General features: G+C 37.9%; 1 protein-coding gene across 14 annotated transcripts in view; it reads left to right on the top strand.

The window, feature by feature from the left end:
• FBXL13 (F-box and leucine rich repeat protein 13) overlaps window positions 1-17,705 on the top strand; it is a 204,693-nt gene that overhangs the window by 134,889 nt on the left and 52,099 nt on the right. For 11 of the 14 annotated variants that reach the window (XM_049096636.1, XM_049096633.1, XM_049096637.1 and 8 more), the window contains 6 exons: window positions 77-175; window positions 719-836; window positions 937-1,099; window positions 2,956-3,075; window positions 7,720-7,839; window positions 8,606-8,732. In XM_049096636.1, coding sequence (XP_048952593.1) covers window positions 77-175; window positions 719-836; window positions 937-1,099; window positions 2,956-3,075; window positions 7,720-7,839; window positions 8,606-8,732 — 747 coding nt within the window. The remainder of the gene's footprint in view (window positions 1-76; window positions 176-718; window positions 837-936; window positions 1,100-2,955; window positions 3,076-7,719; window positions 7,840-8,605; window positions 8,733-17,705) is intronic. The other 3 variants (XM_025449533.3, XM_025449536.3, XM_025449540.3) reach the window with 1 other exon arrangement.

Here is a 17,705-nt window from a genome sequence, read left to right on the forward strand (position 1 = left end):
ATAACTTCTTTAGGGTTTTATTAGGTGTCATGCTAATGGGTTCTCCCATCATTTTCATCTACTCTGTACAATTCAGATTTCAGTCCAAGGCTTCAGGAACATTGCAAACAGCTGCACTGGAATTATGCATCTGACCATCAATGACATGCCAACTCTGACGGACAACTGTGTAAAAGTAGGTAGTTGCAAAGTACATTTTATTCTCAGTCCTAATAGATGGGCACATTTTTTAGTGGCGTGAATTACTGAAAAGTATGAATGGGATTTTCAATTTAGTTGTTTTTATAGTAAGAAAATCATTAAAAATTTACACACCCACACACACACACACAAACATTTGAACATTTGAATCCTTACACACCCTACAAGAACCTTTGTTTCACAATTAGGATATTTTTGTTTCAGAGATACTGTAGCCTAAGCATAAACTTTGAGTTTTACACGTCAAACTTCTAAATGTAGTAATATTTTTCAGCATTCCATTTTCTCATGTTGTCCCTCAACTTCATAACATGATTTAATTCTGATTCCTCTCCATTACTCAAATGTAACTATACTCAAATATATTAAATAAAAGTTCCATTGTCTTTGAAATTAGGAAAATTTAATAGTTAATATGTCTGCTTCTGAAAATATTGAGAAAAATAAATAACCTCATTACTTTGCTAAGCTTGTTCTATACACAGTGGTAAATTTAATCATCTTTTTTCTTCTAAAGGCGTTAGCTGAAAAGTGCACTCGTATTACATCAATAGTTTTCATTGGTGCGCCACATATCTCTGATTGTGCTTTTAAAGCTCTTTCGACTTGTAACCTCAGAAAGATCCGATTTGAAGGTCTGTGATATTAAAAATGGGGTTCAGCATTAATGTTTAATTTTATTCTTGGGGAATTACAAATACAATACTTGTCTTCTGTTTGTTTGTTTTAAAACAGGAAATAAAAGGATTACTGATGCATGCTTCAAATATATACACAAGAATTATCCAAACATCAATCACATTTACATGGTAGACTGCAAGAGAATAACAGATGGTAGCCTTATGTCGCTTTCACCTTTGAAGCAACTAACTGTGTTGAATTTGGCAAATTGTATAAGGTAATGAGTCACTCAGTTATATATTCAAGAAATATTAATTATCTAGAATGTGCAAGACCCTCTCCTCAAGATGCTCACTGGTCAGTAAACATGAAAATCTGTGGCAACACCAAGAAGGGGCACCCATGTGGAATCATGGGCCCTTAAAAGATTAAATGAATTCCCAGGAACACTTAAGGGCTACTTTTCCTAGTGAGGGTTCTCATGGCTAGTTCAGTTAACAGGCCTTTTCCCAAATGGGCTTTGTTAGCTGCTTAGGAGGAATCAATCTTACTGAAGGGTTTCCTCTTGAGTACTGGTTAGATTTTTCCTCGTGTGGATTCCCTAACAGATGAACAGATGACAAATTCTTAATAAAATAAAAGTTGAATTTCAGCCTCATATTTCACTCAAGTTTCTACAGATTAACTACTTTAAAAATAAATGGAGGTGGGGATCCCTGGGTGGCTCAGTGGTTTGGTGCCTGCTTTCGGCCCAGAGCATGGTCCTGGAGACCCAGGATCGAGTCCCACATCGGGCTCCCTGCATGGAGCCTGCTTCTCCCTCTGCCTGTGTCTCTGCCTCTCTCGCTCTCTGTGTCTCTCATGAATAAATAAATAAAATCTTAAAAAAAAATAAATGGAGGTTTTCTACTTCCATAGTTGACAAAACATTTCAAACGACTCTTTGCCACAATTTATATCCTTGATGAAACATACTTTAAATACATTGCTGAACCCACAAAGAGTAAGAGAAAGCTCTAATATCTAATATCCTGATTCTGCACCAGCCTCTCAACAAACATACTCTGAGATGAATAATGAATAGCAAACAAACATAAAAGGTATTGCTGCTCTGAGCATAGATGTTTATGTCACCATTGCCTAGGCTCCTGCAAGAAGTTAATTCAATGCTTCCCCGGAGGAGAGCATTTTCTATTTAGGCCTCTAGGATTCCTCAGATTAAGAATAAAATATAGCTGCTCACAATTAAAAATTGTTATGTATGAAGACATGAGACACCATGAAAAAGAGTCACCAGAAACAGCAAAATAAATTTGACTTTCAAATAATTCAGATATTGGAGTTATCAGGCATAGGATATTAAGCAAATGTGTATGAAATATCTGAAGAAATTAATGAAATCAGAAACATTAGCAGGCAACAAAATATGATAAAATATTTTTTTTAGAAAAAAACAACTTTAAAAAATACAAAATATAAGAGTTATTGAAATAAACTCAATGGATTTCCAGATAGCAGATTAGAACTCACTGAGGAGAAAAGTACAGAGATGGAAGATAATTCCTTTCATGATAGCAGAGTAAAAAAAAAAAAAAAAAAAGATAAAAAATAAAATATGAAAGAGTATATCGTAGGATAAAAAGACAGAGAAAGTTTAGTATAAAAGTTTCAGATTAGATTTTAAAAAACTCATCTATAAGAGATAAGCTTAAACAGTAACTTTGAGAGTCAGAGAATATACATTTCTCTCAACACACATCAGTCCTTTTTAAAATGGACTATGCATGAAGTTTTAAAACAAGTTTCAACAACTTTTAAATTATAGGTATCAACAAACTCTATTTCTCTTACTACAATGCTATTAAATTAAAAACCAGTAATGAAAAGGTAAATTAAAAACATATACATGTTTTAAAAGTAAAAATTCCAGGGTATCAGAATCACTGGAGGAGCTGAATAAAACTACAAACACCTAAACCCTACCCTAGAGCTACTGAATTTGAATATTTAGGAATGGAATCCCAGATTCTGTATTTTTTTTTAAAGGATAGTCCTTTTTTTAAAAAAAAGATTTATTTATTTATTTATTTATTTATTTATTTATTTATTTATTTATTTATGATAGACAGAGAGAGAGAGAGAGAGAGAGAGAGAGAGAGGCAGAGACACAGGTAGAGGGAGAAGCAGGCTCCATGCCGGGAGCCCAACGCGGGACTCCATCCTGGAACTCCAGGATCACGCCCTGGGCCAAAGGTAGGCGCCAAACTGCTGAACCACCCAGGGATCCCCTGTATTTTTTTTTTTTAAACAACACAGATGCTTTTGATGCACAGCCAGATTTGGGACTAACTACATTAACCAATTAACTGGGAACATTAACTGAATAATCCTTTTCTATTGACTTTTGATGCCTCCTGGATTATAATATAAAATTATATATACATCTTTGCAAATTTTAAAAATAATTTATTTATTTATTTATTTATTTATTTATTTATTTAAGAGAGCATGAACAGGGGACAGGAGCAAGGGAGAGGGAGAAATAAGACCCACTGGGCAGGGAGTCCAACTTGGGTCTTGATCCCAGGACCCCAGGGTCATGATGCTTAACCAACTGAGCCACTCAGGCACCCCTGCAATTTATTTTGTTGTATTGTCATTTTATTTTAAATGTGTTTCTCATAGACTACTTATAATTTAGAGTTATTTGTTAAACCAATTTGACAATCTCATCTTTTAATAGGAGATATTTTCAACTTATTTATATTATTATAAATTATTATAAAACTAATATATTAGGACTTCTTTGTGTTCTATGTCTCTACTATTTGTACTTTTTACCTTTTGTTTTTATTTACTTTTTCTTTTTTAATGTATGGAGTATGTTTTGCTATTTTATTTTTTTATTTTTTATTTTTTTAAAGATTTTATTTTATTTACTCATGAGAGATACAGAGTGAGAGAGAGAGGCAGAGACACAGGCAGAGGGAGAAGCAGGCTCCATGCAGGGAGCCCGACGTGGGACTCGATCCCCCGTCTCCAGGATCACACTCTGGGCTGAAGGCGGCGCTAAACCACTGAGCCACCGGAGCTGCCCTCTTTTGCTATTTTAAAGGCTTTTATATGTCTCTGATTATTGCTTTATTTATTGTTATATCTCTCAAGAATCCTCTTTATTTAAAGACTGAATCCTGGTTCTTCATTTTTTATCTCATTTATTTTTAATTCTTTACCCTTCTGCATTTCAAAGGAACTTTTCAAATATGCCTTCTACATATTCAGTTTTCTAAAAGGGTCAGTTTTGGTTCTGATGACTTAAATTAGGTTATTATACTTATCATTGAATTTTTAGTTTCTTTGCCATCTATTCTTTTTTTCTTTATTAATTTGAGTATAGTTGACACACAGTGTTACATTAGTTTCAGGTGTACAACTTAGTGATTTGACAAATTTATACTTTATGCTGTGCTCACTATCTGTATATAGCTACCATCTGTCCCTTTACACCATTATTACAATATCATTAACTGTATTCCTTATGCTGTGCCTTTTATTCTCATGACTTATTCATTCCATAACTGGAAGCCTGTATCTCCTCTTTATCCGTTTAGCTCATCCTCCCAACTCTCTACCTTTGGCAACCATCCATTTGTCTTCTGTATTTATAGGTCTGATTCAACTTTTTTTTTTTTTTTAAGATTTATTTATTTATGACAGACATAGAGAGAATGGCAGAGACACAGGAGGAGGGAGAAGCAGGCTCCATGCCGGGAGCCTGATGTGGGACTCAATCCTGGGACTCCAGCATCGCGCCCTGGGCCAAAGGCAGGCGCTAAACTGCTGGGCCACCCAGGGATCCCCTGATTCAGCTTTTTGTTTGTTTATTCATTTGGTTTTCTTCTCTTTTGCTTAAAATTTCACTTATAAGTGGAATCATATGTTTTTTTAGATTTTATTTATGAATGGAATTATATGGTTTTGTTTTTGTATGATTTATTTCAATTAGGTCCCTCTAGGTCCACCCATTTTGTCTCAAATGGCATGATCTCATTCTTTTTATGGCTGCATAATATTCCATTGCGTATATTGTATAATGTGTGTATATATACATAATATATATGTATATACATACAACATTTTCTTTACCCGTTCATCTATTGATGGACACTTAGATTGCTTCCATATCTTGGCCATTGTAAATTATGTTGCAGTAAACATGGGATTGATATATATTTTTTGAATTAATGTTTTCATTTTCTGTGGGTAAATATCCAATAGTGCAATTGCTGGATCATATGGTAGTCCTATTTTTCATTTTTTTAGGAGTCTCCATACTGTTTTTCAAGGTGGCTGCACAATTTATATTCCCATCAATAGTGTACAAGTATTCCTTTTTCTCCACATCCTCACCAATACTCACTATTTCTTGTCTTTTTGCTGCTAGACACTAACAGGTATGAGGTGATATTTCATTGTAGTTTTGATTTGCATTTCCCTGGTGATAAGTGACATTGAGCATCTTTTTGTGTGTCTGTTAGCCATCTGTAAATCTTTGGAAAAATGTCTCTTCAGGTCCTCTATCTCAATTGGATTATTTGGTTTTTTTTGGTGTTGACTTGTATAAGCTTTTTTTTTATGATCGATTGATTTTTTTATCTTTTTACAAAAGTTCATTCTTAAATGTACAACAGGATCTAAGACAACACTTTATTCTAGCTGTAGGTTACATTAGTTTCAGGTGTACAACTTAGTGATTTGAGGACAGAATACAGATGTTTAAACAGGAATGGAGATAAGAATCACCATTGCCTCAGGTACAAGGAAGAGCTTACTTTTTGCCAGATTTCTTAATTCCAACTGTGGCGAGGGGCCCTTCCCTGTGGCCTTTGCTTTTAGCTCCTCAATTTCTTCTGCTTCTCTTTCGGTATCTGCTTGAATGCCTCATCTTCCTTGTCCATCTCCGTGGCCTGCTTCTTGGGCTGCTTCAGGGGCTCCTTCCTGCCACCTTTGTGGCTTGACATGGTGCCCACTGCCCCTTCTCCAGACCCTGTCACCAGGGGCCAACTTTTATAAGATCTTTATATATTCTGGATACTAATCCCTTATCAGATGTAACTTGCAAATACCTTCTGCCATTCAGTAAGTTGCTGTTTTATCTTGTTGGCTTCTTTTGCCATGCAAAAAGGTTTCATTTTGATCTAGTCCCTCAATAGTTTATTTTTGCTTTTGTTTCTCTTGCCTTAGAAGACATATCTTGAAAAATCAAGATATATAGAAAAACACTGCTATGTTTGCCATCTGTCTTATCTCAGGTCACTGCCTTTTCATCGTAGAATGCATCTGAGAATATTTGTGGTATAGCCAGGTCACTTATTAATTCCTACTGTTTGTTTAATATGTTCTAATGTTTTTGTATTTTCTTTCAAAAATCATTTTCAAAGGTATGCTTTCTCAAGTCTTACAAATCCTATGCTGTATTTATTTTCTGGTTAGTAATAAGATCTCTCAATGACTACTCCAGCCCTTGTATTTGCCAATAAATAAGTCAATCAGTTGTGTTTGTACCCTCTTTCTCCCTTTTCTCCTCCTATTCCCTCACCCATCCACCCACCAGACCCTTAACTGCTTTCCCACGTGCTGCCACCATCTCCCTGTCCTAGTACAGATGAAAGGTGAGTTGATGGACACAGGAAGTATCCACTTAATATGGCCCATGCAGCTTAAACAGGCCCATTCACCTTCTGTCCGTACTTCGCAGTTCTTTGTAAATTTGACCAAATACAGGGCATAAAAGCTGTCAGCAGTCACCATATATTGCTCCCAAGGCTCTTCTCATCAGTACACCTACTTGTGGGGTTGTGCTGTGTGAAAGCCACCCCTCTTTGGATGCAATGTGCAATCTCCTGTTGTGCTTTATTTACTGAAATGCTTTTTAGAAAGAGCTGGTGGTCTCCACATGGAATTAGAAATAAAACTCCCAATGGAAGACAAGGAATGGATGGGCCAAACAGATCTCCAGGCAACTATAAAGCATGGTTGGGGCAGGGGATGGAGATGGCCCTGACACACTGGTATCTCTGAATTAGGGGTAGAAAATATGGGAAGACTGAGGTCAAGGTCTTCATCCAGGTTTCTGTACTTCAGCAGAAAAAAATCCACACTCATTAGATTTCCAGTCCAGCTAACTTGACCTTGTATTTTGTGAAAATTCCTTCATTATTCTGGCAGTAGTTTGCCTGTTAGTCTTGGTTTTCTCTCTTTCCTAAGTTTGGGTGTTTTGCTTTTGCAGGAGAGACTGCATCAGGAACTCCTTAACTGGATCACATTTTAACCCAAGAGAAAGAGATCTTAAGAACCATCTGTCTTGTTAATAATTCTAATAATTATGCCATCAAATTGAATGAGCAGTAGACAGGAAGAACATTTTATTTTATTTTATTTTATTTTTATTTTTACTTTTTTTAGGAAGAACATTTTAATTAGTATTTCTCCCATTACTATCATTTGTACTTTTCCTATAACACTAAAAGTTATATAACCAAATTTGGTTTTAAAATATCAACACAGGGATCCCGGGGTGGCGCAGCGGTTTGGCGCCTGCCTTTGGCCCAGGGCGCGATCCTGGAGACCCGGGATCGAATCCCACATCGGGCTCCCGGTGCATGGAGCCTGCTTCTCCCTCTGCCTGTGTCTCTGCCCCTCTCTCTCTCTCTGTAACTATCATAAATAAATAAATAAAAATAAATAAAAAAAAAAAAAATAAAATATCAACACAATGCCAGTATAAAGATATTACCATGCTATTTTAGAACATATTGAATGTAGTAGCTATTATTTAAGTAGTACTCTATAGATTTACATATAAAATCACATGTAAAGCTTTCCTCTTTCCTACAGAATTGGTGATGTGGGACTAAAGCAATTTCTTGATGGTCCTGTGAGCACAAGGATAAGAGAGCTGAATTTAAGTAACTGTATCCACCTGAGTGATGCCTCTATTGTGAAACTATCAGAGCGGTATGATAAAAAAATAAAATTTTACATCATATCATTAGTAATTGTGTATCTGCTAAAGCAGAGATCAGAGATAAACCTTCAGAGCCATTTTGGAAACTCTTGGGAGACCAAGAAACAGGTCTAATACTCAGTGAGATAAAATAAAAAACACTGGAGTTGTAGACTAGTCTTTTGATCATATCTGAGATGTTTCTCATTAATTTCACATTAGACAATGTTTGAGAGGGAGTCATTAATGAAGTTGTCACTATCTAGACGTGAGTGACTTCTCTGCACCTTTCAAGGACATTATCTCTATCTATGTAAACCTTTACTCTCCCAATGGATGTTCTAGTTGGTGGGTTTGTTCTTGATCCTCCTTACTTGTCAGAGATCTTGTGTATAGTAAGAGCCAATTCCTGTAGCAAACAAGTAAGGGATAAGTGGAAATTTGACCTTCCACTTTTAGTGGTCATTCGTCCTACTTATATGATAGTTTTTTGTATGCATGAAGTATTTTTTCTTATTAGAAGCTGCAATATGAAGTGAAACCACAGATATATATAGTATATGTTACATATTTAATAATATATCATAATCCACCTCCAATTCATCCTACTTTGTAATACCAAATTATTTTCCACTTTTAAGTTTACTTTTATTTTGAGGAAAAGAAAGTCCTTGCTTCAATACCATTTACTTCTCTCAGACAGTTTTGATTACTGTCTGAAATTACTACTGACACTGTGATTAAAAGCTAAAATTAATTCTTCGTACTCTCTTTCAGTTGCTCTAATTTAAACTACTTGAGTTTACGAAATTGTGAATATTTGACTGACTTAGGAATTGAACATATTGTATACATCTTTTCCTTGGTATCGGTAGATCTCTCTGGAACAAACATCTCTAATGAGGTAAAGAAAATTTTCAAAAAAAATTAAAAAAAAAAAGAAAATTTTCAAATTAATTCAAGGACTTTTATTGTTTTCAGCAATATAATGATTTTTCATTTTGTAAACAATGACGAGAACATCAATTATTTTTATTTCCTAAATTATTAGATTATAAAAGGTAAGATTAGGAATATTGTTTCTGGAATAGTGATAGTTGAGGTTATTTGTAAATCAATGGTCTTGTTTCTCTGCTTATAAAATGGTAAACTCAGTATTTTGAGCAAAGTCCTGACAGGTTGGAATGTTACATGATAGATCTGAAATCTGTTTCATTATAGAAGTTTGGTAATGTGGAAATAATATATTCCAGTTGGCTTATGTATGTTTTTCTTATGGACTGAACATTCAGTAAGACTAGCTGAGCGCCTTAAGATCTCACTCTTTAGTTCAAAACTAAAGTCTAAAAATGGCCTCATCAAATCTACAAAAGGATACATTTTATTTATTCATTTTAAATTTTATATTTTCTTTTTTATTTCAATTTGCCAACATATAAACACCCAGTGTTCATCACATCATTTTAAGGAACTAATTTCTGGGGTACCTGGGTGGCGCAGTCAGTTAAGTGTTGGACTCTTGGTTTGGCTCAGCTTGTGATCTCTGGGTCCTGAGATGGAGTCGCTTGTCAGGGTCTGTGCTCAGAACATAGTGTGCCTGGGACTCTCTCTCCTCCCTCTGCCCCTCCCCCATGCTCTCTCTCTCTAAAATAAATAAATAAATCTTAAAAAAAAAAAAGAATGGATAAAGAAGATGTGGTTTATGTATACAATGGAATATTACTCAGCTATTAGAAATGACAAATACCCACCATTTGCTTCAACGTGGATGGAACTGGAGGGTATTATGCTGAGTGAAGTAAGCCAGTCGGAGAAGGACAAACATTATATGTTCTCATTCATTTGGGGAATATAAATAATAGTGAAAGGGAATATAAGGGAAGGGGGAAGAAATGTGTGGGAAATATCAGAAAGGGAGACAGAACGTAAAGACTGCTAACTCTGGGAAACGAACTAGGGGTGGTAGAAGGGGAGGAGGGCGGGGGGTGGGAGTGAATGGGTGACGGACACTGGGGGTTATTCTGTATGTTAGTAAATTGAACACCAATAAAAAATAAATTAAAAAAAAAAAAAAGAAGCTCATTTCCTGCAAATGGCTGATATACATGAGAGTTGAAACTGAGTTCACACTCATCCTATCATTCCAGCACTGCCCCACTTACTAATCAAAAGGAAGATAAACCTGGAAAGATTTGCCAGGTTTCAAAAAGACTTTAATGGGCTGTAGTTAGAAAAGGAATGCATTGGCTTCTTTTGAAAATCAGTGCATTGGGATGCCTGAGTGGCTCAGTGGTTGGGCATCTGCCTTGGGCTCAGGGCATAGTCCTGGGGTCTGGGATCAAGTCCCACACTGGGCTCCCTGCATGGAGCTTGCTTCTCTCTCTGCCTGTGTCTCTGCCTTTCTCTGTCTCTCATGAATAAATAAATAAAATATTAAAAAGAGAATCAGTGCATTGGAATGAATATAGGAAGACAATAGAGGTGAGGATCTCCCATCTGCTTGCTAAATCCCTATTTATCCCTCAAGCTCATCAAATATCACCTGAGGCCACAGCCCCAGCACATCCTTTAACATGACCTATTTCTCTTCATTTCTCATTGCATTACTGATATCTGTGCTGTGTCCATTCTTTCCTGACATTTAGTGGGCTCTGTTAGATGTAAGACTGTACCTGTTTATTGGTCTTGGTTCTTTCCTTTATCTAAGAGTGAATTTTGATTTGGTCTCCATTCTGCTAGATGATTTCCTCTCCCTTTCCTTGGTAGTGTCATCTATGTATGGTACCAGTGGGGTGGGGGCAGCTACATGTAGTCAACTCATTATGATGGAGACAAGTCTGATCTTGTCAATGTTGTCTTCTGTCCAAGCTGGAATCCCCTGGGATGTCTGTGGTTTCCTGTTTAGTTAGATCCCTGATGTGTCTTCCTTGTCCCAGTTCCAAAGTTCCTTTAAGTCTTCAGGCTCCTTTGATATGTATGCCTTGCTCTGCACCCCTCTGGGTCATGCTGGGGGAATCTGAGGCTGTTTTAAGTCCGTAGTCCTAGACATGCCCTGCAGACATTTTCCTGCTCTTACCTCTGGGTGCATTTGCTTTCAGGCCCAAGCCTCACCCTTCTTTCACCCAGCCATAGAGTGGCTTCGTCATGTCCTTGTGAGGAATTTGTGAGCAATTGGAGGTTAAGAAGGGGAAGAGGCCAGAGCTTACTTCCACCTTTCTTTTCATCATCACCATCAGCTACATTTCCTTTATAATCTTCTCCGTCCAATCAGGCCTCCTGTGGTTCCAACTTTCTTGGTGACCTTGGCCCCTGGGGTCTAAAAACATCTCTTCTCATTGGTCTTCCTGCGTAGGGGGAGTAGTGGCTTCCTGTGGCTGCTCACACCTCTAGATTTGTCATCCTATTTGGCTTCTTAGTTTCTCTGCCACAAATGTAGCCATTCCTTGTCACAATGAAATGTCCTCAGTTTTATGCAGAGTTATTTCTGTTTTCTTCTTTAGATCTTAGCTGATACAACAGCAAGCACAGGAAACCTCTGATGCCTTCTTGCTTTTCACAACCCTACCAGGGAAAGGTAGAATGAACTCCCATTCACTAGTCCCCAAACCTATCAGGAGGTTCCAACTTTCTCTCCAGATAGAGTCCAGGGAGGTCTAGAACAGGGCCCTGAATGAGGGATCCCCCAGCACTTCATTCTTTGCTTCCCTCTAGCTCCTCCCTCTCCTACTCTTTCCTTCCACCTCCTCTCCCCTTCCCTGCTCCCTCCCTTCTCTTATCCTTCCCCTTCTGTTCCTCTCCCTTGTTCTCTGTTTTGCTCTTCTTCTTTTCTCTTGACATAGACTATCTAATCTAGGAATAGAAAAAAATGTTCCAACTGATTATATGGTTTGAAAAATATTATGTCTCAAGTCTTTCATGATTTCAAATTTAAAGCTTAAAGACCTGTGTTTTTTTTTCTCCTGTGTTCTTCTGTAAAAACCTTTCCTGACACATAGATGTCCAGCTGTTTTTAGAAGGGTCATGAGGTAACAAGAGGTAGAGGATCAAAGCACAGTATAAAACACATCAAAATATGATCCCACCAGAGCACTCATCACAAGCCCAGAGCGTCTGGTGAACATTTGTGGAATAAAAGCAGGGAAACTTAAATGCTTTATCCTACTTTTTAGGGAAAGCTCAGTTTTTATTTTCAAAGACCATATACTAAAGTTTTATCTACTGAGGACAAGTTAAAAACTTAGGATATAGCCTCAAGTCCCATTCACATTTTTTTTTCTTGTAAAGAATATACACAATCTGAGAGAGCTCTAAATGGATATCTATGGGGAGAATGGTAGTTATATTCTGCTAAAACATTGAAAAATAAGTCCTCTGAAGGTTGTTGTTTTCTTCCTCCAAATTGGTTAAATTCTGATCTAAAAGGCAAATGATTGACAATGCAGTACTACAACAGCTGTGGAAGCTAATTTCAAACAGTCAAAATAAAATGAGTCAGCTCAGATATCAATTTGGGCAGCTAAACCCCAGTCTGGATTGTAGGTCTGATGAAGTGCAAATCTGACTAGAGACTTAACATTTGGGATTTAAACTCTGGAATGTTGCAGATATTCACTAGGGATCAAATGTGACCACTTGTGCCTATTGGGGAAAAAAGTTTCTTACATTTTTTAATGATTACGTTCACTCTCAGTTCTTTTAAATAATGAGTTTTCAGTTAGAATCATACTACTCATTTAGTTAACAAATCTGTGTTCTGACTACTTCGTACTCAGTGCTGGGGATGCTGGAATGAAGAAAACAGACATGGCTCCTCAGGCTTGGGGCAAGTGGTTACAAACCATGGTGGGTGTGGGAAATAACGTTGCTCAGAGTCAGAGAAGAACTTTTCCAAGAGAGAAAGAGGGGTATGCGCTGAGCCAAAGAAACACCTGAATAAAGACCTCTAAATAAATAGAGGTTTAAAAGTATGGTGGCCTCAAGGAAATCTGCACATTTGGGTATGGCTTGATCATGAGGAGAATGGTGAGAGATGATACTTAAGAAACAGAGAGACTAGCTCATGATGGGTGTGGAAACCACATCGAGGAATTTGTTCTCTGCCCTTTTGGCAACAGAGGGACATTCAGTATTGTCAACTACGCTATAATAAGGTCAAATAGACATGTTTTAAAGATGACTCTATCTGCTGGATAGATATAGGAATAATAGATGAATAGTTCATGAACTAGATGAACTAAAGCAGTAATCCAGTTATGAGCATCCGCATTAAGGCTAGAGGGAGGGAGACGGTAATAGGGCTGGAGCAAAGTCTGCAGATTTGGGAGGCACTGAGGAAAAAGAATCAACAGGAGATAGAAATAGACTGTGGGGATAAAGAAGAGAGTTAAGGAATCAAGGATGATGCCATATTTTTGGCTTGAGCATCTGTATAAATGGTGGTGTCCCTTACTGAACTATGTCCTTTCCACAGTGGGAGGAGCAGGTTTGCTGTTTATTTGAGTCACCTGTAAGACAGCTTTATAGAGTTGTAGAGAGCTCAGAAAATACTCAGAGAAATCACCGAAATTCACTCCTCAGAGATAGAAAGAGCTTTTTAGGTTTGCAGAGGGTGAAGCAGTGTTGCATTCTGAAAATCATGGAAACTCACGAGGAAGTTAATCAGCAAAAGCAAAAACGCGTATAGTCAGAAACTTAGATATTTAAGTGAGAAAGCTAATTTAAATGGGGGAGGAAAGAGGAGAACACAGTTATTTCAAACTGTATACATATCTTATAATAATTAGAAAATAGTGAATAATGCATCATCCATGAATAAAAGTTCAAGAAGTTTAAGAAGTTATGTTTAAGAAGTTCTTGTTTAAGAAGTTATCTGGTAATTACATTTCAGAGAATGAGGAAATACATCAGTTTTCCTCTTCCGATATAAAGAGGACAGGGTTTACTAGTGAAAGAAATAGCTTACTAATGTGATGGTGTAATTTTTTTTTAAAAGACTTATTTATTTATTTATTTTAGAGAGAATGAGTCGGGCGGGGGGAAGATGGAGAGAAAGAGAGAGACAGAAACTCAGCAGACTCCACACTGCCTGGAGCCTCATAGGGGCTCAGCGCAGGGCTCCATGTGGGGCTGGATCTCACAACCTGGAGATCAGACCTGAGCCAAAACCAAGAGTGGAATGCCCAACCGACTATGCCACCCAGGCACCCCTACTGTGGTGGTATCTTAAAGTATCGTAAAAGTCTTTAATCTCCTATAGCTTTTTAAATGTCTAATTAAATAGGATGTTAATAATTCCCTTGCTACCCTGGAGGATTGTTTGAATATGAGGTTGTATCTCCATGTATGTGGGAAAATATTTTCTTCTAGTTAGGGAGAATTAGCACCTACCAAGACCACATACCCACAGTTAGGGCAGTTCAGTCCATTGCTTACGCTGTCTTAGTCACTGCCATGTTTGCTGTTAAAAGGAAAAATGAGTCAGAGCAATGTTCCAGACAGTGCGCTTAAACAGTGGTTTAGGACTCTTTCATTTGCCTGATGTTTGAAATCTTTAATTATGAGCACCATATCTTGAGTGCCTGTATGTGGGCAATCTCCTGGAGCCCCCTCACTAGGATGTGAGATCCATGAAGACTCTTTTCTTTATTGCTGTTTTCCCTGAACCCTTGGGGTAGTAGACACTTGATAAATACTCACTGAATGAAGAAACAAATGCTGAGCTATAGGGTTACCAAATGTGAACAGCATCTGTTCTCTGCAGTCCAGTTTGGAAGGGTAAGTAAGGGTAATTTAAATATGGTGTGACAAGTATAGTGTTGGAAGAAGAGAGGAAGGGGACTCTTAGCTCAGCCTGCTCCGCATGCAAGCATGCGAATGAACTCTGTGAACAAGGGACTGACTCTAGGTAGCTTGATATGACTAAAATATACTATGAAAAGGAGATGTCACTGAGGAATTCCATACTGTGCCAAGGAGCTTGGACTTGAACCAGTGGATGACGAGCCAGCAGGTAGTAGGGAAGTCACAATCGTAGTTAGCTTCCCATTTTAGATAGATTATTTGAGTTGTTCCCTGGGGGACAGATTGGAGGAGAGAAAGACTAAAGGTAGGGAGCCCAGTGGGAGGTCTTTTAGTAGCTAAAGAAACACATGATGAATTTGTGAACCAGGTAGAGGCCAGAAATAGTAAGAAAGGAACATACCTTTGGACATGCCACCGAAAGAACTTGCAGATTGATTAGTTGTGGGAGATCAGGACCTGGCATGAAGGTGGAAGGATAACGAGGATTCCAAAAATCTGGCTTTGGGTAGCTGACGGTCCTCCCTCGAAAAAGAGAGATAACTGGTGTTGAGGGCAAGCTGATTTCACTTTTATCAGACATAGAGTGTATAGCACGTTCAGCCAAAGGTGTGGGAGAGACATCTTGAAGGGAGATTCATAGGAGTCATTAGCATGGAGATGTGAATGTGGCCAAGATCCTCAGAGAGTGTGGGAAGTGAAGAGAAATGTGCACCCAGGAAGAACACAATAGAATACCAATATTTAAGGAGTGGGAATAAGATGAATCCATAAAGGAGAATAAAGAAAGAAGGTGAGAAAGATTGTAAGAGAACCAGGTGAGTGTAGTCATGTGAGGAGGACTGAGGAATATCCAACAGTGTCTAATAAAACATGGAAAGACTAAAATTTGAAAGAATATTTACTATTAATTAAACAGATCCCTGCCTACCGTCCCGATATCTCATGCTCCTCCTCTCCTCATTTCCTCTCCTTCAGCCCCACTGCCTTCTTTTAGCTCCGCAGACAAGTCAAAATCTTTCCTACCTCAGGACCTTTATACATGTTGCACTTCCTGCCTGGGATGTGCCTCCTTCTCTTCTTCATGTGCCTAAGTAGGGAGATGCTGAGCAAGTAAACCCTGATGATCGTAACATAGTGAAAACATGTTGGCATAAGAGAATAGTGCCTTGTTAAATTTTTTGAAATAATTTTATAATAAACACTGGTCCTGCTCTCCATAATTATAAAAAAATCATACTTCTTGGGATCCCTGGGTGTGTTTCTCATGAGTAAATAAATAAAATCTTTTTAAAAAATCACACTTCTCAGTCTAGATCACTCCAAGACAGTATCAATGGGTTTTATTTTATTGATGCATTCTTTCTTAAGAAAACATAAATCACAGGGTGACACTAATGTCTCTTGACATTTTTTCTCAATAGGTAAGAATTCTCTAGTTCCTTTTTTTTTCTAGTTCCTAATATACCATATCTTATTTCTGTCACACTATAGCATAGTTCCCCAGAGAGGTGTTATCTATTTAGATGGCCTCACAGTAATAATACCTCTTGAATCACGGGTAGGACGCAAAATATTTTCAAATTGAATTGAAAAAAATTCTGATTGAATGTTGGCATATGGTTTCCATGTTAATTGTAATTGTATATGTTATAAAGTGTAGTCTAAAATCTCTTCTCTCTATCCCTCTGCCTCTTGCTCCATCCCTGCGGCCACTGCAAATAGTTCAAGCACTATTTCTCCTTACTAACTTCTTGCCTTAAGTGTCACTGGTCTTCAAAGCTGTTCTCCACTCAACTGCAGTGTGATCCTTCAGCATGCAAATTGGAGCCTATTGTTTCCTTGCTCATATTTCTTCAAAAGCTCCACATTTGCTTTCGGTTTAAAGTCTAACCAATCTAGTGGAGAGGTCCAATCTCTTCCTGAGGTGGCCCCTACCTACCTCTACCACTTCACCCCCACCAGACATCTACTTTTCATCTTGAACTCCACAGACACAGAACTGACTCTCCTGTAGCTCCTCAAACATGTCATGCTCTCCTTGCCTTCCCACCTCTGAAAATTATTCTGTCTGAAACACCCTCTCCCTTTGTCCACCTAGTAAATTCTTGCTTATCCCAAAAGTTTCAACTGTGTGAAGCTCTCCCGGAACTCCTGGGCAGACTTAGGATCTTTCTGTCTTATTTCCACTGTCCTTTACAATGCCCCCACAAAAGCCATTTGCTCATTATATTTTAATATTTATTCCACACCTGTCTCCCTACAATACTGTAAGCCTCCTGATGGTAAAGGCTGGGAAGCCTAGCATAATGCCTAGGGGCATGTAAAATATTTGTGAGTCAATGAGTGAGTGAATGAATGAATTTTGTACCATTTCTTTCCTTTTACCCAAACACTCCAGGCTTCTTTAAATTCCACATTTTCTCAGCTATGTTGTGAGTTAGAGTAGGAGTGCTTACAGCTGCGTGTCTTAATCTGGTGATACACTTTCAAGAGACCACCCATCTGCATGGAACACACACATAAATAAGGCCTGAGGCTTAGTGAAGCATAACCTCTAAAGCAGGAAACATATGAAATCACTTGGGATTCAATAAATAGAAAGAATGAGAATTAAAAGGAAACAGGGAAACTCAGAGGCAAATGGGCTTGCCTTGGATTTTCAAAAGCATAGAACAAGCACTCTGCCCTGGTTATATGCTTACATATGGAGTTTGACCTCTTCTTAGTCCTTTCCAGGCCCTTCTCCTAGCTAGTGGCCTTATATGACTCTGTTGATACCATCATGAGCAATAGTGATTTTCCTTACAGAGGCTACAGGACAATTGTCTCCTGTTGCCAGCAAAATGCCTACTGGAAACGTTGCAAAAGGAGAATCTTTGATGCCAGAACCCTCCCCTTGACCTCCATTAGATAGAAGGCAAGCAGTCTCAAGGCCAGATGCTCTATTTCTAGGTAACAAAGATGCTGATTTTCTTTCTCTCCATATATATAGAGTGAGGACGTATTTCTGTGTGTTGACCAAAGCCTGATTTCCTTTAGATCTATAGGTCAGTAAATTAGATCTAATGGTTAATAC

Source organism: Canis lupus, chromosome 18 (genome assembly GCF_003254725.2).
Source record: "Canis lupus dingo isolate Sandy chromosome 18, ASM325472v2, whole genome shotgun sequence".
Classification (NCBI taxonomy): Eukaryota; Metazoa; Chordata; class Mammalia; order Carnivora; family Canidae; genus Canis; species Canis lupus.